At 50.8% G+C, this 19,563-nt stretch overlaps 10 protein-coding genes across 10 annotated transcripts; 6 read left to right on the top strand and 4 right to left on the bottom strand. All coding sequences in view use genetic code 12, as the record gives it.

Annotated features, from left to right (window-relative positions):
- Positions 1 to 13: 13 nt before the first annotated feature.
- Positions 14 to 1,945, top strand: DIURU_001379 (biotin--[acetyl-CoA-carboxylase] ligase; the record flags this gene model as incomplete). Its single annotated transcript, XM_034153915.1, has 1 exon — positions 14 to 1,945. The coding sequence occupies one exon, from the start codon at positions 14 to 16 to the stop codon at positions 1,943 to 1,945; it is 1,932 nt and encodes a 643-aa protein (XP_034013827.1).
- A 186-nt stretch (positions 1,946 to 2,131) lies between these two features.
- On the bottom strand, positions 2,132 to 2,920 carry DIURU_001378 (uncharacterized protein; the record flags this gene model as incomplete). Its single annotated transcript, XM_034153914.1, has 1 exon — positions 2,132 to 2,920. One exon carries the CDS (start codon positions 2,918 to 2,920, stop codon positions 2,132 to 2,134), a length of 789 nt encoding a protein of 262 aa, XP_034013826.1.
- Positions 2,921 to 5,180: 2,260 nt separating this feature from the next.
- Positions 5,181 to 6,428, top strand: DIURU_001377 (uncharacterized protein; the record flags this gene model as incomplete). Its single annotated transcript, XM_034153913.1, has 1 exon — positions 5,181 to 6,428. One exon carries the CDS (start codon positions 5,181 to 5,183, stop codon positions 6,426 to 6,428), a length of 1,248 nt encoding a protein of 415 aa, XP_034013825.1.
- A 454-nt stretch (positions 6,429 to 6,882) lies between these two features.
- Positions 6,883 to 8,142, top strand: DIURU_001376 (uncharacterized protein; the record flags this gene model as incomplete). The annotated part of the gene is made up of 1 exon (XM_034153912.1): positions 6,883 to 8,142. The coding sequence occupies one exon, from the start codon at positions 6,883 to 6,885 to the stop codon at positions 8,140 to 8,142; it is 1,260 nt and encodes a 419-aa protein (XP_034013824.1).
- A 754-nt stretch (positions 8,143 to 8,896) lies between these two features.
- On the bottom strand, positions 8,897 to 9,934 carry DIURU_001375 (uncharacterized protein; the record flags this gene model as incomplete). The annotated part of the gene is made up of 1 exon (XM_034153911.1): positions 8,897 to 9,934. One exon carries the CDS (start codon positions 9,932 to 9,934, stop codon positions 8,897 to 8,899), a length of 1,038 nt encoding a protein of 345 aa, XP_034013823.1.
- Positions 9,935 to 11,353: 1,419 nt separating this feature from the next.
- MRS2 (Mrs2p) lies at positions 11,354 to 12,637 on the top strand (the record flags this gene model as incomplete). Its single annotated transcript, XM_034153910.1, has 1 exon — positions 11,354 to 12,637. One exon carries the CDS (start codon positions 11,354 to 11,356, stop codon positions 12,635 to 12,637), a length of 1,284 nt encoding a protein of 427 aa, XP_034013822.1.
- Positions 12,638 to 13,133: 496 nt separating this feature from the next.
- Positions 13,134 to 14,122, top strand: DIURU_001373 (S8 family peptidase; the record flags this gene model as incomplete). Its single annotated transcript, XM_034153909.1, has 2 exons — positions 13,134 to 14,032; positions 14,107 to 14,122. 2 exons carry the CDS (start codon positions 13,134 to 13,136, stop codon positions 14,120 to 14,122), a joined length of 915 nt encoding a protein of 304 aa, XP_034013821.1.
- A 120-nt stretch (positions 14,123 to 14,242) lies between these two features.
- DIURU_001372 (uncharacterized protein) lies at positions 14,243 to 15,115 on the bottom strand (the record flags this gene model as incomplete). Its single annotated transcript, XM_034153908.1, has 1 exon — positions 14,243 to 15,115. One exon carries the CDS (start codon positions 15,113 to 15,115, stop codon positions 14,243 to 14,245), a length of 873 nt encoding a protein of 290 aa, XP_034013820.1.
- A 653-nt stretch (positions 15,116 to 15,768) lies between these two features.
- Positions 15,769 to 17,013, top strand: ARG1 (argininosuccinate synthase; the record flags this gene model as incomplete). The annotated part of the gene is made up of 1 exon (XM_034153907.1): positions 15,769 to 17,013. One exon carries the CDS (start codon positions 15,769 to 15,771, stop codon positions 17,011 to 17,013), a length of 1,245 nt encoding a protein of 414 aa, XP_034013819.1.
- A 781-nt stretch (positions 17,014 to 17,794) lies between these two features.
- DIURU_001370 (uncharacterized protein) lies at positions 17,795 to 19,456 on the bottom strand (the record flags this gene model as incomplete). The annotated part of the gene is made up of 1 exon (XM_034153906.1): positions 17,795 to 19,456. The coding sequence occupies one exon, from the start codon at positions 19,454 to 19,456 to the stop codon at positions 17,795 to 17,797; it is 1,662 nt and encodes a 553-aa protein (XP_034013818.1).
- Positions 19,457 to 19,563: the final 107 nt, after the last annotated feature.

Here is a 19,563-nt window from a genome sequence, read left to right as displayed (position 1 = left end):
AATCCGCTCGTTGATGAACGTTCTCGTGTATGCCGGTCCCGGCACCACCTCCGAACTGGTGAAACATGCTGTGGATCTGTTGCGCCACCATCTCCTGCCCTACTACGCCGTGGTGACGGTACTGGAGGACGCGCTTGTCAACGACCCGTGGATGTATAAGACCGCGTGTCTCGTGGTCCCTGGCGGAGCTGATTTGCCCTATGTTAAGCTGTTGCTGGGAGTTGGTAACAAGAAGATCGATGACTACGTTCGCAAAGGCGGCAAGTACCTTGGTCTCTGTGCTGGCGGCTACTACGCCGCCAAACGGGTGGAATTTGAAGTGGGGACACCTTTGGAAGTATCGGGACCGCGAGACCTTAAGTTCTTCCCCGGGACGTGTCGTGGCGGCGCGTACCGAGGGTTTGAGTACGGTACTCACCGAGGCGCGAAAGTGGTCGAGCTCACGCTGGCGATTGGCGGCCTAGACCGTGTTTCCCAGTACTATAACGGGGGTGGGGTCTTTGTTGATGCCTCACGATACAGAAACGTCGAGATCTTGGCCCAGTACCCGCCGGATATCGAAGTTGAAGATGGCGATGGTTCGCGGGCGGCGGTTGTCCATTGTAAAGTGAACAAAGGCGATGTTATTTTAACTGGTACTCACCCTGAGTTCTCTCTGGCATGGCTAGAAGGAGTATTTGGAGCACAATTGACTCCCCATGAGAGAGACCGTAAAGTGTTTATGAAAGCAATGCTTGAGCGATTAGGGCTCAAAGTGAATGAAGATGTCGATGCTCAGCCACCTCAATTGACACCTATCTACGTTACTGGTCCTCAAGCTTCTCTGGTCCTCCAAACGATTGTGGCCAATTGTGATGTGTCTGCTGATGGTATCCACCAAGACGATACTAACCGGTTCCAGTTTTCTACTGCTCCCGTGTTGATGGAAGGCGATAGCCAGGAACTAGTCAACTTTGTGTTCCCCGAGGAATTGCCTAATGACCGTAGTACCCCGTACTTCTCGGTGCGTAAATTCCAAGCAGCACTTGACGAGCTTAGAGACGGGCAACAGCTCGATGTGGGCCTGGCCGTGGGCTACGGCGAAGTGGTGACGTCAACTAATACCCTTATGGACGGCAACCGCCAGTGGCTCAAGTACTTGCCCCATGGATTTACCCTCACTGCTACCGCTCAAGTTGCCGGTAGAGGCCGTGGTGGTAACGTGTGGATCAACCCTCGCGGGGTGATGGCTACTTCCGTGCTTTTCAAAGTGAGCGGTGATATCCCTAACATCCACAACCATATCGTTACCCTCCAGTACCTCTGTGGGCTTGCCCTTATTGAAGCCATATTAGGCTACGGCAACGGCTACGAGGACATGCCGGTGCGGCTCAAGTGGCCCAACGACATCTATATCCTTAAACCGCAACACTATAGTGATGTTAAGGACCGAGATGACGTCAGTTCTACTGTTGACGGCGACGACGAGAAGTGGGCGAAGTTACTGGGGGCAATCGTCAATTCCCAATACATTGATGGCACCTACAACTTGGTATGGGGTGCTGGGGTCAATGTCTCCAACGAGGCACCGACCACATCGTTGAATCAAGTGTTAGCTCAGCTTAACCGTCTTCGTCAACGCCAAGGACTTGCACCTTTAGCTCCTTATAATCACGAGATGCTCTTGGCTAAAGTGTTGTACACTGTCGATCAGTACTACAAAGTGTTTGCCACCCAGGGTCTCCGTCCGTTCCTCGACTTATACTATAAACGCTGGTTCCATCTGCAGCAGAGCGTACTGCTTGTGGTTGACGGCCAGTTCGTCAAAGTGGTGATTGAAGGGATTACTCCCGACTACGGGTGTCTCGTCGCCCGCGACGTCAACCTGGGCCACCGCTACGAGTTACAACCGGATGGCAACTCCTTTGACATCTTTAAAGGGTTGGTATATAAGAAAACCGTTTAGACGACACATATAATAGATATCATAGATTTTAATTTGACAGTTCTGATTCATTTCCATCATGATCGTACACAGGATTTATAAACCATGCGTGGCGGCCGTTTATACGAGCAATTAGTTATTTTAAAGTTTAAGTTCACATAGCATTGCATTCATACAGCTATATATCTCAGCCCACCTCATAGACACTTAAAGTTCAGCAAGCTCCACATCCACCGCGTTGGCTTCCAAGAACGCCATCATCGCCTCGACGTCACGGCCAATCTCGCGTTCCTTGATTTCCTCGATGAAAATCTGGAGAGCGAGTCTCCCCGACTCGGTCATGGGGCACTTGGCGTTGGCCTTGGCCATGATGAGCTCAGCCAACTTGGAGGCGCGGGCAGGTTCGAACCCAACGTGCTTACCGGCGGCGTCAGCACCCACCCCACCAATGATGTACTTGTAGAAGGTCAACAACTTCTTTTCGTCCATCTCGGTTACCTTGAACGGGTCCTTGGGGGCAGGAGCATCGCCAGCGGGGACAGCAGCAGTCACAGCTTCGGCGGGGATGGACGTGGTAGCACCAGCATTGACAACAGCGGCAGCGGCTTCGGCAGCGTCACCAGCGGCAGCAGGGGCATTATCAGTGGCGGTAACAGCAGCGTCACCAGTGCCAGTAGGGGCAGCGCCAGTAGGGGCACCAACAGTGGGGGCAGCAGCGCGGGCAGTGCTACACACAGAGCCAATGAAAGCACCGACAGAACCAATGTCGTCACCAACGGGACGAGTGGTAGCAGCGTCAACCGGGACAATACCACCAGGAGGGGCACTAAAGGCCGGGGTGTTGCCAGTGGCCCCGGCAGTACCGCCACCAGCAGCCACAGGAGTGACAGCAGCTTCACCAGGGGCAGCAGCCTGAGGAGTGGCGGCAGCAGCTTCAGCGGGGACAGCTGGGGGAGCGGTCGAGGGCTTAGTCGAAAGCTTAGCAGTCTTACCCATGATGGTGTAGAACTGGCTTACAGGGCACCTGCCACCTTATTTATAGTTGACGACGAGACGCCCTGGCCGGACACTTCAACCCCGCTTCTCCACCACTCAGACACTGGCAAAACACCACCCTTTTTTAGCTTTAACTTCACACCCCGTTGGCGGTTGCTCCTGGTAACAGCCGCGCGCGTCTCGTCCCATCGATATTGACAGACTCTGCCGAAACAAAAAGACCGGTATCCATTATCAATCGCCTCCCTCTAGCCAATTGCCATAGCGTGATATGGGTTATAGTTTGTAAAAAGAGCCCATATCATAATGATTCATGGACTCCCATCTCGATAACTTGAGGTTGGCTCACTCAACAGGGAGAAAAGATTTCACCCTGAATTTCCCTCAGCTGTAAATCTTGGCACATGGAGGTCACCACTGTCGGTTGCGATGTTGTGCCTCCCCTTGTCAACTCCAATTACCTTCAGCAGTAGCAGTTGCAGAAGCGGACCACGGCTGCCCATGACACCACGCCCCTGTATCTCCTGAATAATAACTCTGGCTTTCGTCACTGGCATTAAGGAAACTTCCGTAGGAACTTTCGTAAATGTAGCCGATTGGCGACGACGGCGGCTTAAGACGTATTTTAGTCTTCGAGGGTAAATTACCTCTGGAAATGCATGTCACCAACTAGTAATTGGACATGTAATAAGTAGACATCGTTAAAATTGCAATTTCAGACTCAGGTCATCCTGAATTTGGCTCTTTCTCTCAGCTGTTGGTGAGTGGTTTCTTGTAGTCTCTTGTGGTACGCGTGTGGTTCTCGCGCTTGTTTGTCCCCAGAGGCGTCACGTGCGCGGATCTCGGAGTTGGGTTCCACACCCGAGATAGTAGCCCTTATATATGGTTTGCAACTGGTTCGGCCCAATAGCGAGATATCATGGCCAAATTAGTCTTTAGTCATTAAACATGAGGGTGAACTAAAAAGCCCTTGAGCAACAAGTATGTTTTAGAATGTATGGCATTTCGTTTCATTAGGTCGACCATTAGGTTAGCTAAATGTCAGCTGAAGTGACGTGAAATTTCCGTCTGGTGTCGGAAATTTTTGTGTCTGAGTATAGTATAATCGCTAACCTTAACTGGAGCTCGAATATTCACTATCGCTATTCCCAGGCCTATCCCGTTTAAGGTGATTTACCGCAGCTGTACGCAAATACCCTGGGGTACACCATTTACGAATGCACAAAGAGCACGCAGGCAGCGATAAACCATCGGGGTAAACGAGTTACTTCTCCCCAATACGTGTGATCTCAACAAATTCCACCAGTTGCCAGCAGCTCACTAGCGCTACCCCTCAACGGGGAGGGGTAGCCGTTTGAATGGGGTAGCTCGCCGTTCCTTTTCTGGGGTTGGTTGCACACTACCGTCCCGGGGTGATCACTGTTGCCACTTCCCTTCACTGATGTATTTCCGGATGCGGGTTTCTTTTGTGGCCGAAACCCGCATTAAGGTTCGTTGGTGGCCATCTGGGGAAACTAGTTAGATTGTGGGCGGTCGATCACTTGGCAGCCAAGCCCAAACCCCCCCTCCCTTGTCTAAGAACTGAACTATGAAATATCATTTGAATTATGGTAAGGGAAGGGGTCGACCCAAGCCACGAAATTGCTTTCTTTATCGGTTGTTTACCTGGAAACGGTAGCGAGCGATGTGGGGTAGACGAGGGGACTTATTGTGGGGTATTTCCCAACGGGGCCCATGTGGAATGCTCGAGACAGCGTGCTATCGGCTGCGGGCAGCGTGTCTTGGTATCCTGTTTAGGATAATAGCCGCTGCCACGCCACTGGCGAGTTCCTTTTGTCCACTGCCTAAACCAGTTATAACTAGTGCTCATCGTGGTCGGCGCCATGCACGTCTAATGCACCGCGAGCGTTGTGCAGGCTGCACAGAAACGACACTCCAGGTACTATCAGAGATAAGTCTAAGGAAAAGCATCGCAAATGAAGAAACTGGTAACGCTAGCTGATAGATTGCCCACGGAAGTACCAGAAAACCTTTTTAAATGACGAATATCCCCCCTGGTTTCCCGTTTGGTGCTGGGGTAAACAAATGTGACCTCACGCCGAGACGAGGCTTGTCCTGCAGATTACTTGCCCAATGCGGAAATGTGACCCAGTCAGGCAATGGTTGCGAATATGGCAGGGTACCAATAAATATATCTTCGCTGGGCCTGCCCCACTGTTTCTCTCCACCACCACCACCTTTTTTCCTCGTCTTTCCTTTGATGTACGCCGCGGTTCTTGCCTTAGCCGCAGTGGCGTCGGCCCTCCCCGTGCCCGAGGGCGATGCTGCTGCCGGCTTCTTTGATTTCTTGTTCCCCACCCTGGCGGCTCCAGCACCCGCTCCAGCGACGACGGCGGCGGCTCAACCTCAAGGTGCCCCCGCTGGCCAACCCCAGAGCGCCCCCCCGGCTGCTGCCGGCGCTCCCCCCGCCGCTGCTACTGTCGTTGATCAAGTGACCATCACCACCCAAGTGGCTCAGGCAGCCGCTCCTGCTGCCACCAACAACGGCCAGGGAGCTCCTGCTGCCTCGGCTGCTCCTGCTACTTCTGCTGACTCCACCGCTGGCGCTGGGTTAGCTGAAATTTTGGAAGGGTTCTTGGACCCCGGTTTTATCAACGAGTGGCACAACTACTTTGGCGTCGACTCGGGGGCGAGTGCCTCGTCGGCGGCCCCGGCGGCCCCGGCACCCAAGCCCTCGGCGACTGGCTCGTCGGGCGACGCTTCGTTCTGGTCGCAATTGTTTGATTTCGGTGGGGTGCAAAAGCAGGGTGCCTCTTCGTCGGCCTCTGCTTCTCCTCAAGCCGCCACTCTGACCCCTTCCACCGCCAACAACAACAACAACCAAGGTAACAACAACAACAACAACAACAACAACAACAACAACAACAACAACAACAACAACAACAACCAAGGAAACAACGGTAACAACGGCAATAATGGTAACAACAACGGCAACAACGGCAATAACGGCAACAACGGCAACCACAACGGCAATAACGGCAACAGTGGCAGCAACGGCAACTCGTTCGGCCTGGGCAACGACGCCAACTGGAACAAGCAGATGCTCGACATCCACAACAAGCTCCGGGCCCAGCACGGGTCGCCGCAGATGCTGTGGTCCGACGCCGCCTACCAGTACGCCAAGAACATGGCCGACAACTACGACTGTCTGGGGGTGTTGACCCACTCCCACGGCGAGTACGGTGAGAATTTGGCTGCCGGCTACGACGGCGTCGACGCCGTGCAAGCGTGGTACGACGAGGGCAAGACCTACGTCTACGGCACCGAAGACCACTACGACCACTTCACCCAGGTGGTGTGGAAGGCGCTGACCCAATTGGGGTGTGCCCGCAAGGACTGCCGGGCCACCAACTGGGGCCACTACATTGTGTGTGAGTACATCGAGGCCGGTAACGTCATCGGCCAGCTGAAGGCGAACGTGCCTCCTCCCATCAACGGCAACTCCTGAGTCTAGAGATGTCTAGCTTGGGACGACACTTGTTTAACGTGGGGGACGCGATAGAGCGTCGGTCTAGAGTAGTCTAGCCGGCTATAGATATCCCTGTATAATACGCTTGTTTTCTAATAACGATAATCTGTTGAGACCATCACTAGTACTACACCTCAATGTTTCAACCCTTTTGAAATTGGTCAAACTTCAAGTAGTGTGTTTTTCAGCAGATATTGAAACAAATGTCTTCTTCACCACTTAACACCGATAGCTACATGAAAAGTTTGTCAAAAGTCACTTTCCGTGACCTCTTTTGACTGTTTACCAGATCGAGTTAATTCGCTAAGCTATTTACACTTTAGTTTTCGCGCACCGGTTTCCAACTGCTTGCGTTTATTGACGTTCGGGACCGTTCTGGTAACACCCTCCACCGCGACTGAGAGCCCTTATCAATATATGGGCGCATCGCGAGATGTACACTTTCGAGAACGGGTTGCGTAAAGTAGCCCCTTACTTCTCCGAGTTCTCCGTCCGCATAAAACAACGATGGGAGGGGAAGACACTCGTTGAGCTTCAAACCACCGAGTTTGGCGAGCTGGCAGCAGTGGTGGAGCAGGCGATCCGCCACCACCGCTTGTTCATCGAGACGAACCAGGGGAAGAAAAAACACACCCAACAGACGATCAAAGGGTGGGACTCGCTTGCCACGCGTCCGTTGGATCGGTTTGACGTGATCCACTCGCTACAACACCGCCACGAGCCTAGTGTGGGCGACTTGCCGTGGACAGTGATCCACGAAGACGACGATTTGCTCGTGATCAGCAAGCCTCCGGGGATCCCCACCCACCCTACGGGGAACTACCACTACAATTCGATCACGGAAATCGTCAAGTTCGACCGCCAGCTAGCGAACGTATGGCCCACTCACCGGCTTGATAAAGCTACCGCCGGGGTGCTAATCCTCGCCAAAAACCAAAAAGCGGGCAAATACTACCAACAGTTGTTTTCCGAGAATAAGCAGTTGGTGACTAAGGAGTATTTTGCCCGCGTCAAAGGCGAGTTCCCCCAAGGTACCCATTTGGTCAATTGTCCGATATTCTCGGTGATGTCGACCCAGGGCCATATCCGGCCCGTCAATGCCGATGAACTTATGGCGAACTCATCCACCATCTTCACCCGCGTGAGTTATGACCCAACCCTGAACCAGAGTGTGGTTAAATGTCAACCCGTTACCGGGAAAACCCACCAAATCCGCATTCATCTCCGTAACGTGGGGTTCCCCATTGCCAATGACTATCTCTATCACCCGGTGAACGAAGGGTTTATCAACCACGAAGTGAATAAGCTCAGCTGCTCGATTGAACTTGAACTCTACCGACGTCTCTTTCGCGTACACCCTGAGTTTGGCCAACTACAACTGGCCGATAAGCTCCCGGAAGCATTGCAAAAAGGTACCATTGACCTCTACAGCATCACCAACTGGTATCACGACTCAGCACTAAGGTCAGAGGTCGAGAGATTAAAGTCTCTCCGCTCGCAATCATTCGAAAAATTGAAAGCGGACTACGATACTAAATGTCTCGAATGTGGTAAGCAGTTGCTAACCACCGACCGAGACTTGTCGGATCAAGCGATCTGGTTACATGCATTCAAGTACCATTACCAGGGGAATCCCAATATATGCTTCGAAGATGACATTCCTCTGTGGGCAAAACCAAACTTTATAGAGTAATAGACAAATCCGCATGAAGAGCACAATCAATAAGGGAGGTCGTAAACCACTTCGACTTTCATACAGTTACACAAAAAAAAGGAGACTCCGGTACAGGGAATCGAACCCTGATTTGCTCGGTGAAAGCGAACCGTGATAGCCATTACACCATACCGGACTCGATGAATTTTTATTACTTCGAAGTTGTCTTTTAACAATAACATGGACATTAACAATTTTAGACATTTTTACAGCTTAGATCCAAATGCAAACGATTAGATCAAAAAATCTAAGTGGAAAATTTTTATATAAACTTTTTAGAGGCCCTTAAGTAGTTCCATATTCCATAAAAAACACCAATAAAGATATCTGCCAGTTTTTTTTTTTGAACTTATGGGATTCACATGCCTTTTCCAACTTCAGCCTCTCGCCCAACAACTGCTGCGTCTTTTCGTCAGGCGTTTCGTCCATAGGGTCGATGTCAATTTCATTATACCTGATTTCACATTGCTTGTAAAGCTCTTGGTGGTGTACTATCTTTGCAGTCGCTTTGTCAGACGAAAATTCTCGCACAAACTTGTCTTTTGCATGATATTCCGCATGCTTTCCTTGAGCTTCAATCAATTGGTTGGTTTTTGTGGGTTTAGTACTTTTAAGTGTAGGTTTTCCGTCTTTTGGCCTCTCACCTTGATTGTATTTGCCCAATTACACCATAAATGATTGATATACCATGTTTTATTGCTAGATTGTTCATTTCAAAACATGATATCGTAGTTTATTCTGGTTTAACGATGTTTTCTTCATCGGTTTCCTTATAGTTAGCCACTGAGACCACGCCGTTGTCGTAATCGAAAAGCGTCACCACATGGTTGAGAATTGCCCCGCCAAAGAGAGTGATGTTACTGCTGGTTCTTTCAGAGGCAATAGCACCCAAGGTACACACAGTGTCCCCTTCCTTGTGAGGCCTGACAAAGTCCTTAAGCGGGATATCCAAGACCAAATTACCAAACCCAAGCTGGAACAGGGTGTCAGGAATGTCACAACTCACCCTATAGAGGGATTGCGACCGTTGAGGGTTATTGTATAACTGCGCAATCGGGTCAAGGATCGCCTTAGGAATCCACGAATTGCCAGCACCAGTATCCACAACGATGGGGAAGTCGCCAAAGTCAGGGTAATAGGTTATGCCGTTGGCGGTGACGTTTCTGAGGGGCACTTTAAACGTCGTCGGGTCAGAGTGAGTACTCCAGGCTGACGCCACCTTCGCTTGGTCGTAGCCACCAAAAATTAACTTCCCCTTCTTCTTATCGGTGGAGTAGTATAACGAGGCCACCCCGCGATCGATGGCCCCCGTGTTTTTCAAGCGGTACGGCAACGTGTCGTGGTCACCTCCCGACCACCGTGAAAGGCCGACCATACCCTCTTGGTAGTAGCCGTCTCGTTTGTTCTCGACGATGCCAAATTGGAAGTTGGTAGTGGCGCCATCAGTAAAAGTGACCGAGTCGGTGACCCAGTACCCATTGTATCCGTAGGTGCCAGCGTAGCTTGCCGAAAATGGCAGGGTAAGGTTCTTGAGCGATGTCGATTGGGACGCCCACCCGTCGTAATTGGGGAACCACGTCTCGTGGGAACCGGTGTCGGCGACGGGGTTAAACGAGTGTCCTTGAGAGCCAACCTTCACTTGCATTTGGTAAGTAAAGTGGTCGGAAATATTGATATCGTTGGTAATGATCCCTTCAGGGTGTCTCTTGTCGAGGGGTTCAGCAGGAACCACCAACGCCGACGCTACCGCAATAAGCAGTAACAACATCATGGTTGTTGAAATAATGGTTCATGGTCGGTGGCCTCTATATAACTCGAAAATCCCCTATTCTCAGAGTCAAGTTCAACCCACCCTACGTCATAGACAATAGTGGGCCACAGCCAAAAGCTTCACAAAGTGGTGGTTGCAATAGCACAAAGCGTGTCACCATCCCTTGGTTTAGTACATGAAATTTCAACCGAGACGTCAATTCAACAGGATAAAGTGAGATCTTTGTATCGCCATTCCCTGCTTTCATATCCGATTTTGAAATTGGCACCTTGATTTCTTTGTCACATAAATTATACAACAACCGGTGTATACGAGGTTTCGACAACGACCGTTTAATGCACGGACTATGCTAGGACTAATCCAATGTGGCGTGCGCTTGTTGGTCGCAAGTACCCCCTTGCTAGTGGCTATTGTCTTAAGCACCCCTATTGCGTACGCGGCGCCCACTTGCACCTGGTGGTCCCGAGTCAATCCTCCTGAGGCTGGAAACTGTGTTGGATTGACATTGTGTTCAACAATAGAAAAACGACTGACTTAGACCAAAAAAAAATATGACTTCGTGAGGAGTATATTTAAACGACCCCACACGTGTACCACCTTGGTATTACACCCAACGACAGCATCTACTTCGAAAAAAGCCTAGAACGATTCCACCAGATGTAGGTGAAAGCACCGGGAGATGTTAGTTTCGGACCAGCAACAAATACAGAACTGCTTGCGCGTTAGTGAATTGGGAACTTGTCTATTGCCTTGTGGCTGATGCCCAGAAGCCTGAATCACTCTCAAGATGTTGAGCATATGCCACCCAAGCGAACAACTCACACGTCTTGACAACAGTAAAATTTTCCAAATGAACCCATAAATCGCCCCACTGTCAGATAACGGCGCAGATGAGTGGTTGAATTGAGCATTCGAACCAGATAATCGGCAAATTGGATGGCGTCAAAACCAGGCATGGCATATATCCCTCTCAGAGGTCAATATCAAACCGTCAACCGATAACTTTGCCCGTAGAACAACGGCGGAGCTTTCTCTCAGGTTAATCAATGTCGATAAGCGGCTCATTCCATCACAAGTTGTCCTAGTTCTCCCATCATTGCTAGCACTAAGTAGTTCCCCATCACGGCAATACCTAAACTAGCACCATCTAAAGATCACAAATATTCACTTGTGTTTACTAGTAACACGCTCGTACTTACTAGTAACACGCTCGTACACTTGCTCTGGGTGTGAGAACCAGTGATAAGGCCATAATTCATCAACCCTTACTCCAACAATTTTAAGGCTAAGTATCCAACCAAACTAACCTCACGAACACTTAAATATATCGCTATATAACGTTGTTCTTAACATTTCCACCTATCTCGTCACGTACTACCATCGGGCTCATCGGTGCGGCGGTGCGGCCCTTGGACCCCCATGCGACAGTGGCGACGAGGCGTGTTCCCCTTCCACCAATGGCTCCGCCATCGTTCCACGCCCGATGCCAGCCGCACCGCTCTCCAGCAGTTCACGTCGAACCTACACCACAGCGACCAGTTGCCGGTGCCGATCTCGCTGCTGCTCCACAACACGTTGAAACCGGTGGTGCCGCTGGACGTCTACATCAGTTGCACCACGTTTGACAGCCACGGCGCCATCACCGCCGTGTCCAAACGATTCCCCAAGATGAAGTTTTTACGTGACAATAACCTCCACCCGCGTGACGTCCGCAAAATCGATACGTCCTCGATCGATATCAGTCCCAGTATTATGATCCGTGCCAATAACGCCATCATCGTCAACTTGCTCCACATTAAGGCGATCATCAAAAGGGATCAGGTGATGGTGTTTGATACTAGCACCGATATTGGGGCGACACGCCTTGGTCTATTTATGTATGACCTTGAGATGAAGCTTAAGACCCCCTACGGTCCCCCGTACGAGTTCAGAGCGATCGAAACGATATTGATCAACATCATGACGTATATGGAGGACGATTTGAGAGCGCAGACGGGAGATAACAACCGCATCTTACACCAACTAGAGGACCAAGTCGACCGCAAAAACTTACAAGAGTTATTGATCAAGCTGAAAAAGCTCGCCCGCTTCCACCAAAAGGCTCAGCTTATTGCTAATGTCCTTGATGAAGTGTTGGATAACGATGAAGATCTTGCGGGGATGTATTTGAGCCAGCCTCCCCCCGCCGACCACGACTACGACGACCTCGAAATGATCCTTGAAACCTATTCCAACCAGTGCGACGAGCTCGTACAACACCTGGGGCTGTCGCTTAGTGATATTAAGGCCACTGAAGAAGTGGCCAACATTATCCTCGACGCCAACCGCAACCAGCTTATGTTATTTGAGCTTAAAGTGACGTTATACACTTTGGGTTTTACGGTGGCGACATTGGTACCGGCGTTCTACGGGATGAATTTGAAAAACTACATCGAGGAATCCGAGTGGGGGTTTGGAGCCGTGGTGGTGGTGCTGGCACTCCAAGGGTTGTTGATCACCTACTACAACTTCCACAAGCTCCGCCAAGTGCAACGGCTTACGATGATGCAGTCGCGTCCTGCCGATAGTCTCGTGGTGAGTCCCCAGACCCGTCCCAGTTGGTGGCGACGGCTTCTCTTTGGCGACCATTGTCGGGAGTATAACCCTCCTACCAAGCGCGATGCTGATGCCATCTGGCGCATGATTAACGACGATAAACGGTGACCCTTGTAAATAGTGGCAGCTGTATATAGTTTTAGATACGAGTAACGACCTAGCCAGATTGTAGCTTACGTTTGCAGGGAAAGATCCGTTGAGATCAACTCCAATTTTAGTGGATTGCAAAATCTCAGAGAGTTAAGGAACCTCATATGGAAACTTCGGCTACAACATGTTTGACAAGTAGAGTATACAATGACGCTCGGCAAGTCATTCAGTCTACTGTTGATGCCTTTAAACTGTGTGAATGCAGTAGGTAATATATGCCATTATCGTAGTACTCTCTCCATTGGTAATGATGGAGTCACCTAGATGGTAACACGGCAATTACGGCCTTTCTGGAGATTCTTTAATCAGTTTATACCTTACTTAATTTTCATTCTCCTGTGTATACTTTACTATATTTGTTATATATGCTTAAAGTTGATGTATACTCTATATACAAGACGAAGTGGGTGACGGCAGATTAAAACCAATCAACTGTCCCACCTCTTAGTCGGTTATGATTTGGTGGTGGATTTTATACGTGGCGGCAGCAGAGTATTTGGTCATCCTCAAGCCCCATCTGCGCGTGGACGTCGCCACCAACTGGATCCGGTCCAATTTCCGCCAGGAGCCTCCACCAGTTAAGCGGCAATTCACCATCGGCACCATCTCTGGTTTCGTCGCTGACTTTGAGCCGCGAGGACTCAGTATCCTCAGCAAGTGTCCCGAAGTGTTGATGATCCACGACGATACGCCCGTGAAGCAGTTGGAAGTGGTGGAACAGGCCCCCGCCCCTCGTCACTTAGCGAGAATATCGCAACGGCTGCTGTTTAGCGACGAGCCAGGGAGTGCGTACCGGTGGGACGACGACGCTTCAGGCCAGGGAGTAACCGTGTACGTGTTGGATCTGGGGGTTAACGTTGATTTTGACGAGTTCGAAGGGCGTGCGGAAGTGGGAGCCAACTTTACTCCCGAGCTGACGGATGACGCTAACGGTCACGGTACCCACGTCGCCGGTATCGTCGGCAGTGCCACTTACGGGGTGGCCAAAGATGTCCAAATTACCCTGGTGAAAGTGCTTGACCAAAGAGGTAGGGGCAGCTTGTCGACGATCTTTTTGGGCATGGAGTATGCCGTCAACGATATGGAGGCCAAGGGAGTACCGGCAGTGATGAACCTTTCCCTTGGCTCGGTACGGCTGCGAGCGTTTAACGAAGTGGTTAACGAGGTGGTCAAAATGGGGATGGTGGTGGTGGTGGCTGCGGGCAATGAGCACATCAACGCCTGTCTTCTGAGTCCGGCACTGGCTTCTGGGGCGATCACCGTGGGTGCCATTGCCGATAGCGACGATGCCCTAGCTCCCTTTTCCAATTGGGGTTATTGTGTTGACTTATTCGCTCCTGGAGTCAGGGTAGAGTCATTAGACGCTCACGATCCTTCGGGGCTGGCGACGTATCTGGGGACGCTGATGGCGGCTCCTATGGTGGCAGGACTCGCGGCCATTGAGTTGAGCAAAGGAGTACCGCCACAGAACGTCCGTCGTCGACTTGTTGATGCCAGTACTCGTGGGGCGATCTCGTTTGGCTGGATCCGTCGGTCACCCAATAGATTAGCGTATAACGATACCTAGTCAAGCCGAGCCCCAGGTACTTTACTCTGGACGGCTTGGCGTAGTTTAGGATCAACCATCGTCATAGATAATGAATAGCGAGGGAATTTGGAAAGGGTAGCGAGGCATTGGGCCACCAATTGCGGGTCAATGTCGGTGGTATTGGCAATAGCTTCGAGGTAGAACTCGAGGAAATTGCTGTCAACTCCAGACTTGAACATGTCGAGATCCGTGGGAGTGAGGCTGACGACGTAGCGGTAGGCCCGCAGTTTCTCCTCCGGTGATAGCCGTCTAAGCTGAGTAAGCAATTGTAATGGATTAAGTTGGGGGGAATCCGTTTGAGTCAGGGACGGCTTTGGTGGTTGTTGTGTTTCTTTCTTGGATGATTTCGACAGTGGGAACAAGGCGTCAATTTCCGCTTGAGCTGACTTCAGTACCACTGGTTCCGGGGTCACGGGCTTCGCTTTAGTCGGTTCATTTGTCACCATCAGGGCAAATTCTTGAGGGAGCTGAGTGACGGCTTCGACTTCGACCAGTGCTCCCAATTGAGCCATTTGAGTTTTCGCATCGGTGTTGGTGGCGTCATAGTTAAGCACTTTATTAAAACAGTAGCGGGCTTTAGCCACATCCCCTAAACCCTTTAGCGCCATCCCTTTACGGAAGTAAAGCTTAGCCGCCAACTTATCGTCGTGGTCGCCGATCAAATTGATTCCTGCCACCGCGTCCTTATACGCTCGGTTATAGTCCTTAAGCTTAAGGAAGCACTGGCACCGGTTCAGATAGAGCACGGCGTTATTTGGGTCAGCAGCGAGGGCGTCGCGGTAAAGCTTGGCTGCCCGCACGTACTCGCCGGCGGCGTAGGCGTGGTTGCCGTCCTCCTTGAGCCCCATGGCGGTGTGGTTGGTGCGAGTGCTTGTGAGAGTGTGGACACAGTGTTTTGGTGCGCGTGGTGAGATGGCTAAACACGAGTCGCCGTGCCAATATTTGGAAGGCAAATTTCCGAGGCCAACGGATACGAAAAAACTACGAAATATGAGGGAATAGAGGACAGAACAACCAATGGGAAAGTGAGGATGGTGAGTGAGACTACAGTAAGAATGTACGATAGCATTAAAGTTGTGACTAATAGACTAAAGTATGCGTTTTTTTGGTTCTGTTCGGTGGCATGGCTGGGGGTGGGTGCTGCGCATGATGACTGCGGCCAATCACCACCGATGGTAGCACCACCCACCGTGATAAGTGAGAGATAAACAATGTAAGGAAAGTAGACGACAACACAGATGGCTTCAGCAGTGGCATATAGTGACTTAGACCACTGTCAGCGATCATGTTCAACACTTCGAGAAGAAGCCGGCTACTGCCGGGGAGCGACACCGCGGCATCGCTGTCCCGATGCGGTAACCCTGACTCATCTAACCGCGATGACGAAAAAAACCTCCTGTATGCAGCCCCAGGACAAATTTTCACCCCTCAAATATATAAAGCACCCGTCCCTGCCTCCCAGTTTATTTTTCTTTTATTAACTAACACTTATATCTCACAAATGTCGAAGGGCAAGGTTTGTTTGGCGTACTCGGGTGGCTTGGACACCCTGATCATCCTCGCGTGGTTGCTTGAGCAAGGCTACGAAGTCGTCGCCTGTCTTGTCGACGCCGGCCAATTGGAAGACTTTGATGCCGCCAGAGAGAAGGCGTTGAAGATTGGTGCCTGTGCCTTTGAGTGCCCCGACGTCAAGAAGGAATTCGTCGAAAAGATCTGTTTCCCCGCCATCCAGGCTAACTGTCAATACGAAGACCGTTACCTTTTGGGGACCTCGTTGGCTCGTCCCGTCATCGCCAAGGCGCAAATTGACGTCGCCGATAAGCACGGCTGTTTCGCCGTCGCCCACGGGTGCACCGGTAAGGGTAACGACCAGGTCAGATTCGAATTGGCCTACTACGCGTTGAAGCCCGACGTGCAAGTGATTGCCCCCTGGAGAGACCCGGCTTTCTTCGAAAGATTCGCCGGCAGAAACGACTTGTTGAACTACGCCGCCGAAAAGGGTATCCCCGTCGCCCAGACCAAGGCCAAGCCCTGGTCCACCGACGAAAACTTGGCCCACATCTCCTACGAAGCCGGTATCTTGGAAGACCCCGACACCACCCCTCCTAAGGACATGTGGAAGTTGACTGTCGACCCCACCGACGCTCCTGACACCCCTGAAGAATTCAAGGTCCACTTTGAGAAGGGGATCCCCACCAAGCTCGAAGTGCAAGGTAAGGAAATCACCGACTCCGTCGAACTTTTCCTCGCCGCCAACGAGTTGGCCAAGAGAAACGGTGTCGGTCGTGTCGACATCTTGGAAAACCGTTTCATCGGGATCAAGTCGAGAGGGTGCTACGAAACCCCCGGTTTGACCATCCTCAGAGCCGCCCACATCGACATCGAAGGGTTGACTTTGGACAAGGAATTGCGTGCGTTGAGAGACCAATTCGTCACCATCTCGTTCTCGAGACAATTGTACAACGGGATGTACTTCACCCCTGAATGTGAATTCATCCGTTCCACCATCCCCGCCTCGCAAAAGACCGTCAACGGTGTCGTGAGATTGGCTGCCTACAAGGGTAACGTGATCGTGTTGGGGAGATCGTCGGAAACCGAAAACTTGTACGACGCCACCGAGCTGTCGATGGACGAGTTGACCGGGTTCTCGCCCGAAGCCACCTCGGGCTTTATCACCATCCAATCGATCAGACTCAAGAAGTACGGTGAAGCCGCCAAGACCAACAACAAGCCCTTGGAATTGTAATTGTATATAACGAGAATATGATCATAATGAATAGATATAGACTAAGAAATTTGTAAACTGGTGTCTACACTGTGCTAATCGGTGTTTATTGGTGATATTCAAGGTAAAAGGAACGAGGTCTAGCGGAACCGAAATCTGGGGTTGGCTATCTTTTTCTGAGTATGTCAATTTCTTTTTTTTTTTTTCTTTGGAACACAAAAATGGGGGATATATAAAGACCGAACAAATCAATTCACAGTGATAAAAATAAAGGATCGGCATGGGATAGTGCCTGGATGTGCTGCGCTTCAATACAATTGTGATAAAAAAAAGCGACGACCAAATTGACGACGTGAAACCGAAAGTAACGACAATGGGAAGGTGACAACCAAATGACCAATAATCATAGTTGAAAACTTCTTTTGCCGGATGGCCCTGCTTCAATTGGGGTTAGGCATCATTGGAGTGGTGACCATAAAGAAGAAGATTTACTGGGCGAGTTCGGACTCACTATATAGTGTGCGGGTGGTAATGTTTTTGGTTTCAGGGTTGCAGGAGGCGGTCACTCTCGAATGCAAACAGTGGGCCTACATTTTAATAATAGAGAAGGCAAACACGTATATTCTTGGGTATCGTCACAGGTCATCCCTTCCTCGTATTTCACAAGTAATCGTCGTCTCTACTGCGAGAGTCCGGGAGACATCATAAAAAAAAGAAGAGGGGAGATATTTTTGGGATAGGCTAAAGTAGGCAGTAAAAAAAGAAAGACTAGATTGAAAGAGTAGAGAGAATGAAAGAAAGATCAGAGAAGGAAAAGAGGCACCAATGCCATCACCACCGCCGCCACCGAGGCTTGAGTGCTCGAAGCACCACCCTCAAATTCCGGGAACAGCGAGGTAGGGATGATTTCCGCACCAGCAAGCAGGCTCAGACTTTGGGTGACGTACACGTCGATGTAGGACGTGTAGGTAGTGGTCTCACAGTCATCGCCTTGGCACACCACTGCTGGTTGTACAGTCTTCAGTTCGCAGCCTTCATCGGGCCCACAGCTGACTTCCGTCACCGCCAACGTCTTAGTGTAAGTAGTAGTGGGTTCTTCAGAGGCAGTAGACCCAGTGGCAGACTCGGAAATGGTTTCCGGGGCAGTTTCGGGGGCCTTAGTATCAGTGGGGGTGGTGGTGGTACAGGAGTCGCCTTGGCACACTTGTTCGGGCTTTACCGTCTTCAGCAGACACGATTCACCCTCAGAGCAAGCGACTTCAGTAGCGGGTAACGTGATGGTAACAAACGTAGTGATATCGGGTTCCAGCGACGACTCAGCTTCAACGGTTTTTTGAGTAAGTGGCGTGGATTCGGTGCTCCAGTTGGTGATGGTAGTTTCGTGGCACTTGGCTTCTTCACAAGTAACGGTGACGGTGACTTCAGGGTGTTTCTCCTTAGTGACGAGCTTAGTCTCCGAGCCCTCAACCGTAGGCGATACTTCAACGGGGATCGAAGTAGTGATGATTGATTCCAGACAAGTGTCACACGCTTTAGTCCCCGTGGTGATGGTGAGCCAAATGTCAGTGGTCACCACCTCTTCTTCAGAAGATGACGTTGCTTCCACTGGTACCTCAGGCAGAGAGGTGTTTTCAACGGTCGGTTGTTCAGTGGAGGTTTCCTCGTGAGTTTGTTCGGTGGGTTGTTCCTCGACGGTCGAGGAGGAAGGTGTAAGTCTTTCCTCAGTATCAGTAGGCTTAGCTTCAGACAAGGTTTCAGTGGGCTTCACTTCAGAGGAAGACTCAGTGGGCTTTTCCTCTGAAGACGATGTCGATTCCAGAGCCAAGGAAGAGGTTTCTAATACCGATTGTGACGACGACGATTCAATTGGCAATTCAACAGCGCTTGAAGATTCGATAGGAGACTCAACGGAGGTTTCGCCAGTCGACTCAGTAGCACTGGAGGAAGACAGGGGGCCTTCAGGGATGGTAGAAGGCACTTCAGACGAAGTGGAAGCAATTGACGATTGTTCACTCGACAGAGCCGAGGATTCAGATGAAGCCGAAGAAGATTGTTCAGAAGCAGATTCACTGGGGGAAGGCAGCAGCGACGTTTCTGCCACCGAAGCCGACGTTTCAACAGAAGAAGAAGACACAACCGAAGATTCAGATGACTCGGAAGCAGCTTCCGAGGTCGAAGAAGAAGATTCAGATGGCGACACTTGGGGAGATACCGACGACAAGGTGTCCAATGACTTTGGTTCAGGAGTGGCGATGGGAGGTTGAGGTTCCGGGGTCTGAATTGGTTTTCTCGTGGCCGAAAAAGATTCCGAAGCTGAGGGCGATGCCTCGGTTTCGCTAGTGGAATCCGTAGGCGGCACTGGAGCTGGAGCAGGGGCAGGAGCTGGCGCTGGGTGTCCAGGGATCGCTTGAGCCGAGGCCACTACCGCCAATGCCGTCAATACCGATACCTTTGAGAATAACATATTTGCAAAGGCAAGGCTAAAACTTCAGGTTGAAATACACTAAGGAGCCAAGATGCTAGCCTATAAATGGGTTGACAGGCACATTTCTCCCTTTCCAGCCCCCGCCC

The sequence above is a fragment of the Diutina rugosa genome, assembly GCF_008704595.1.
Source record: "Diutina rugosa strain CBS 613 chromosome Unknown scaffold68_size48173, whole genome shotgun sequence".
NCBI classification, from domain to species: domain Eukaryota; kingdom Fungi; phylum Ascomycota; class Pichiomycetes; order Serinales; family Debaryomycetaceae; genus Diutina; species Diutina rugosa.
This window is presented reverse-complemented; position numbering and strand designations above follow the sequence as displayed.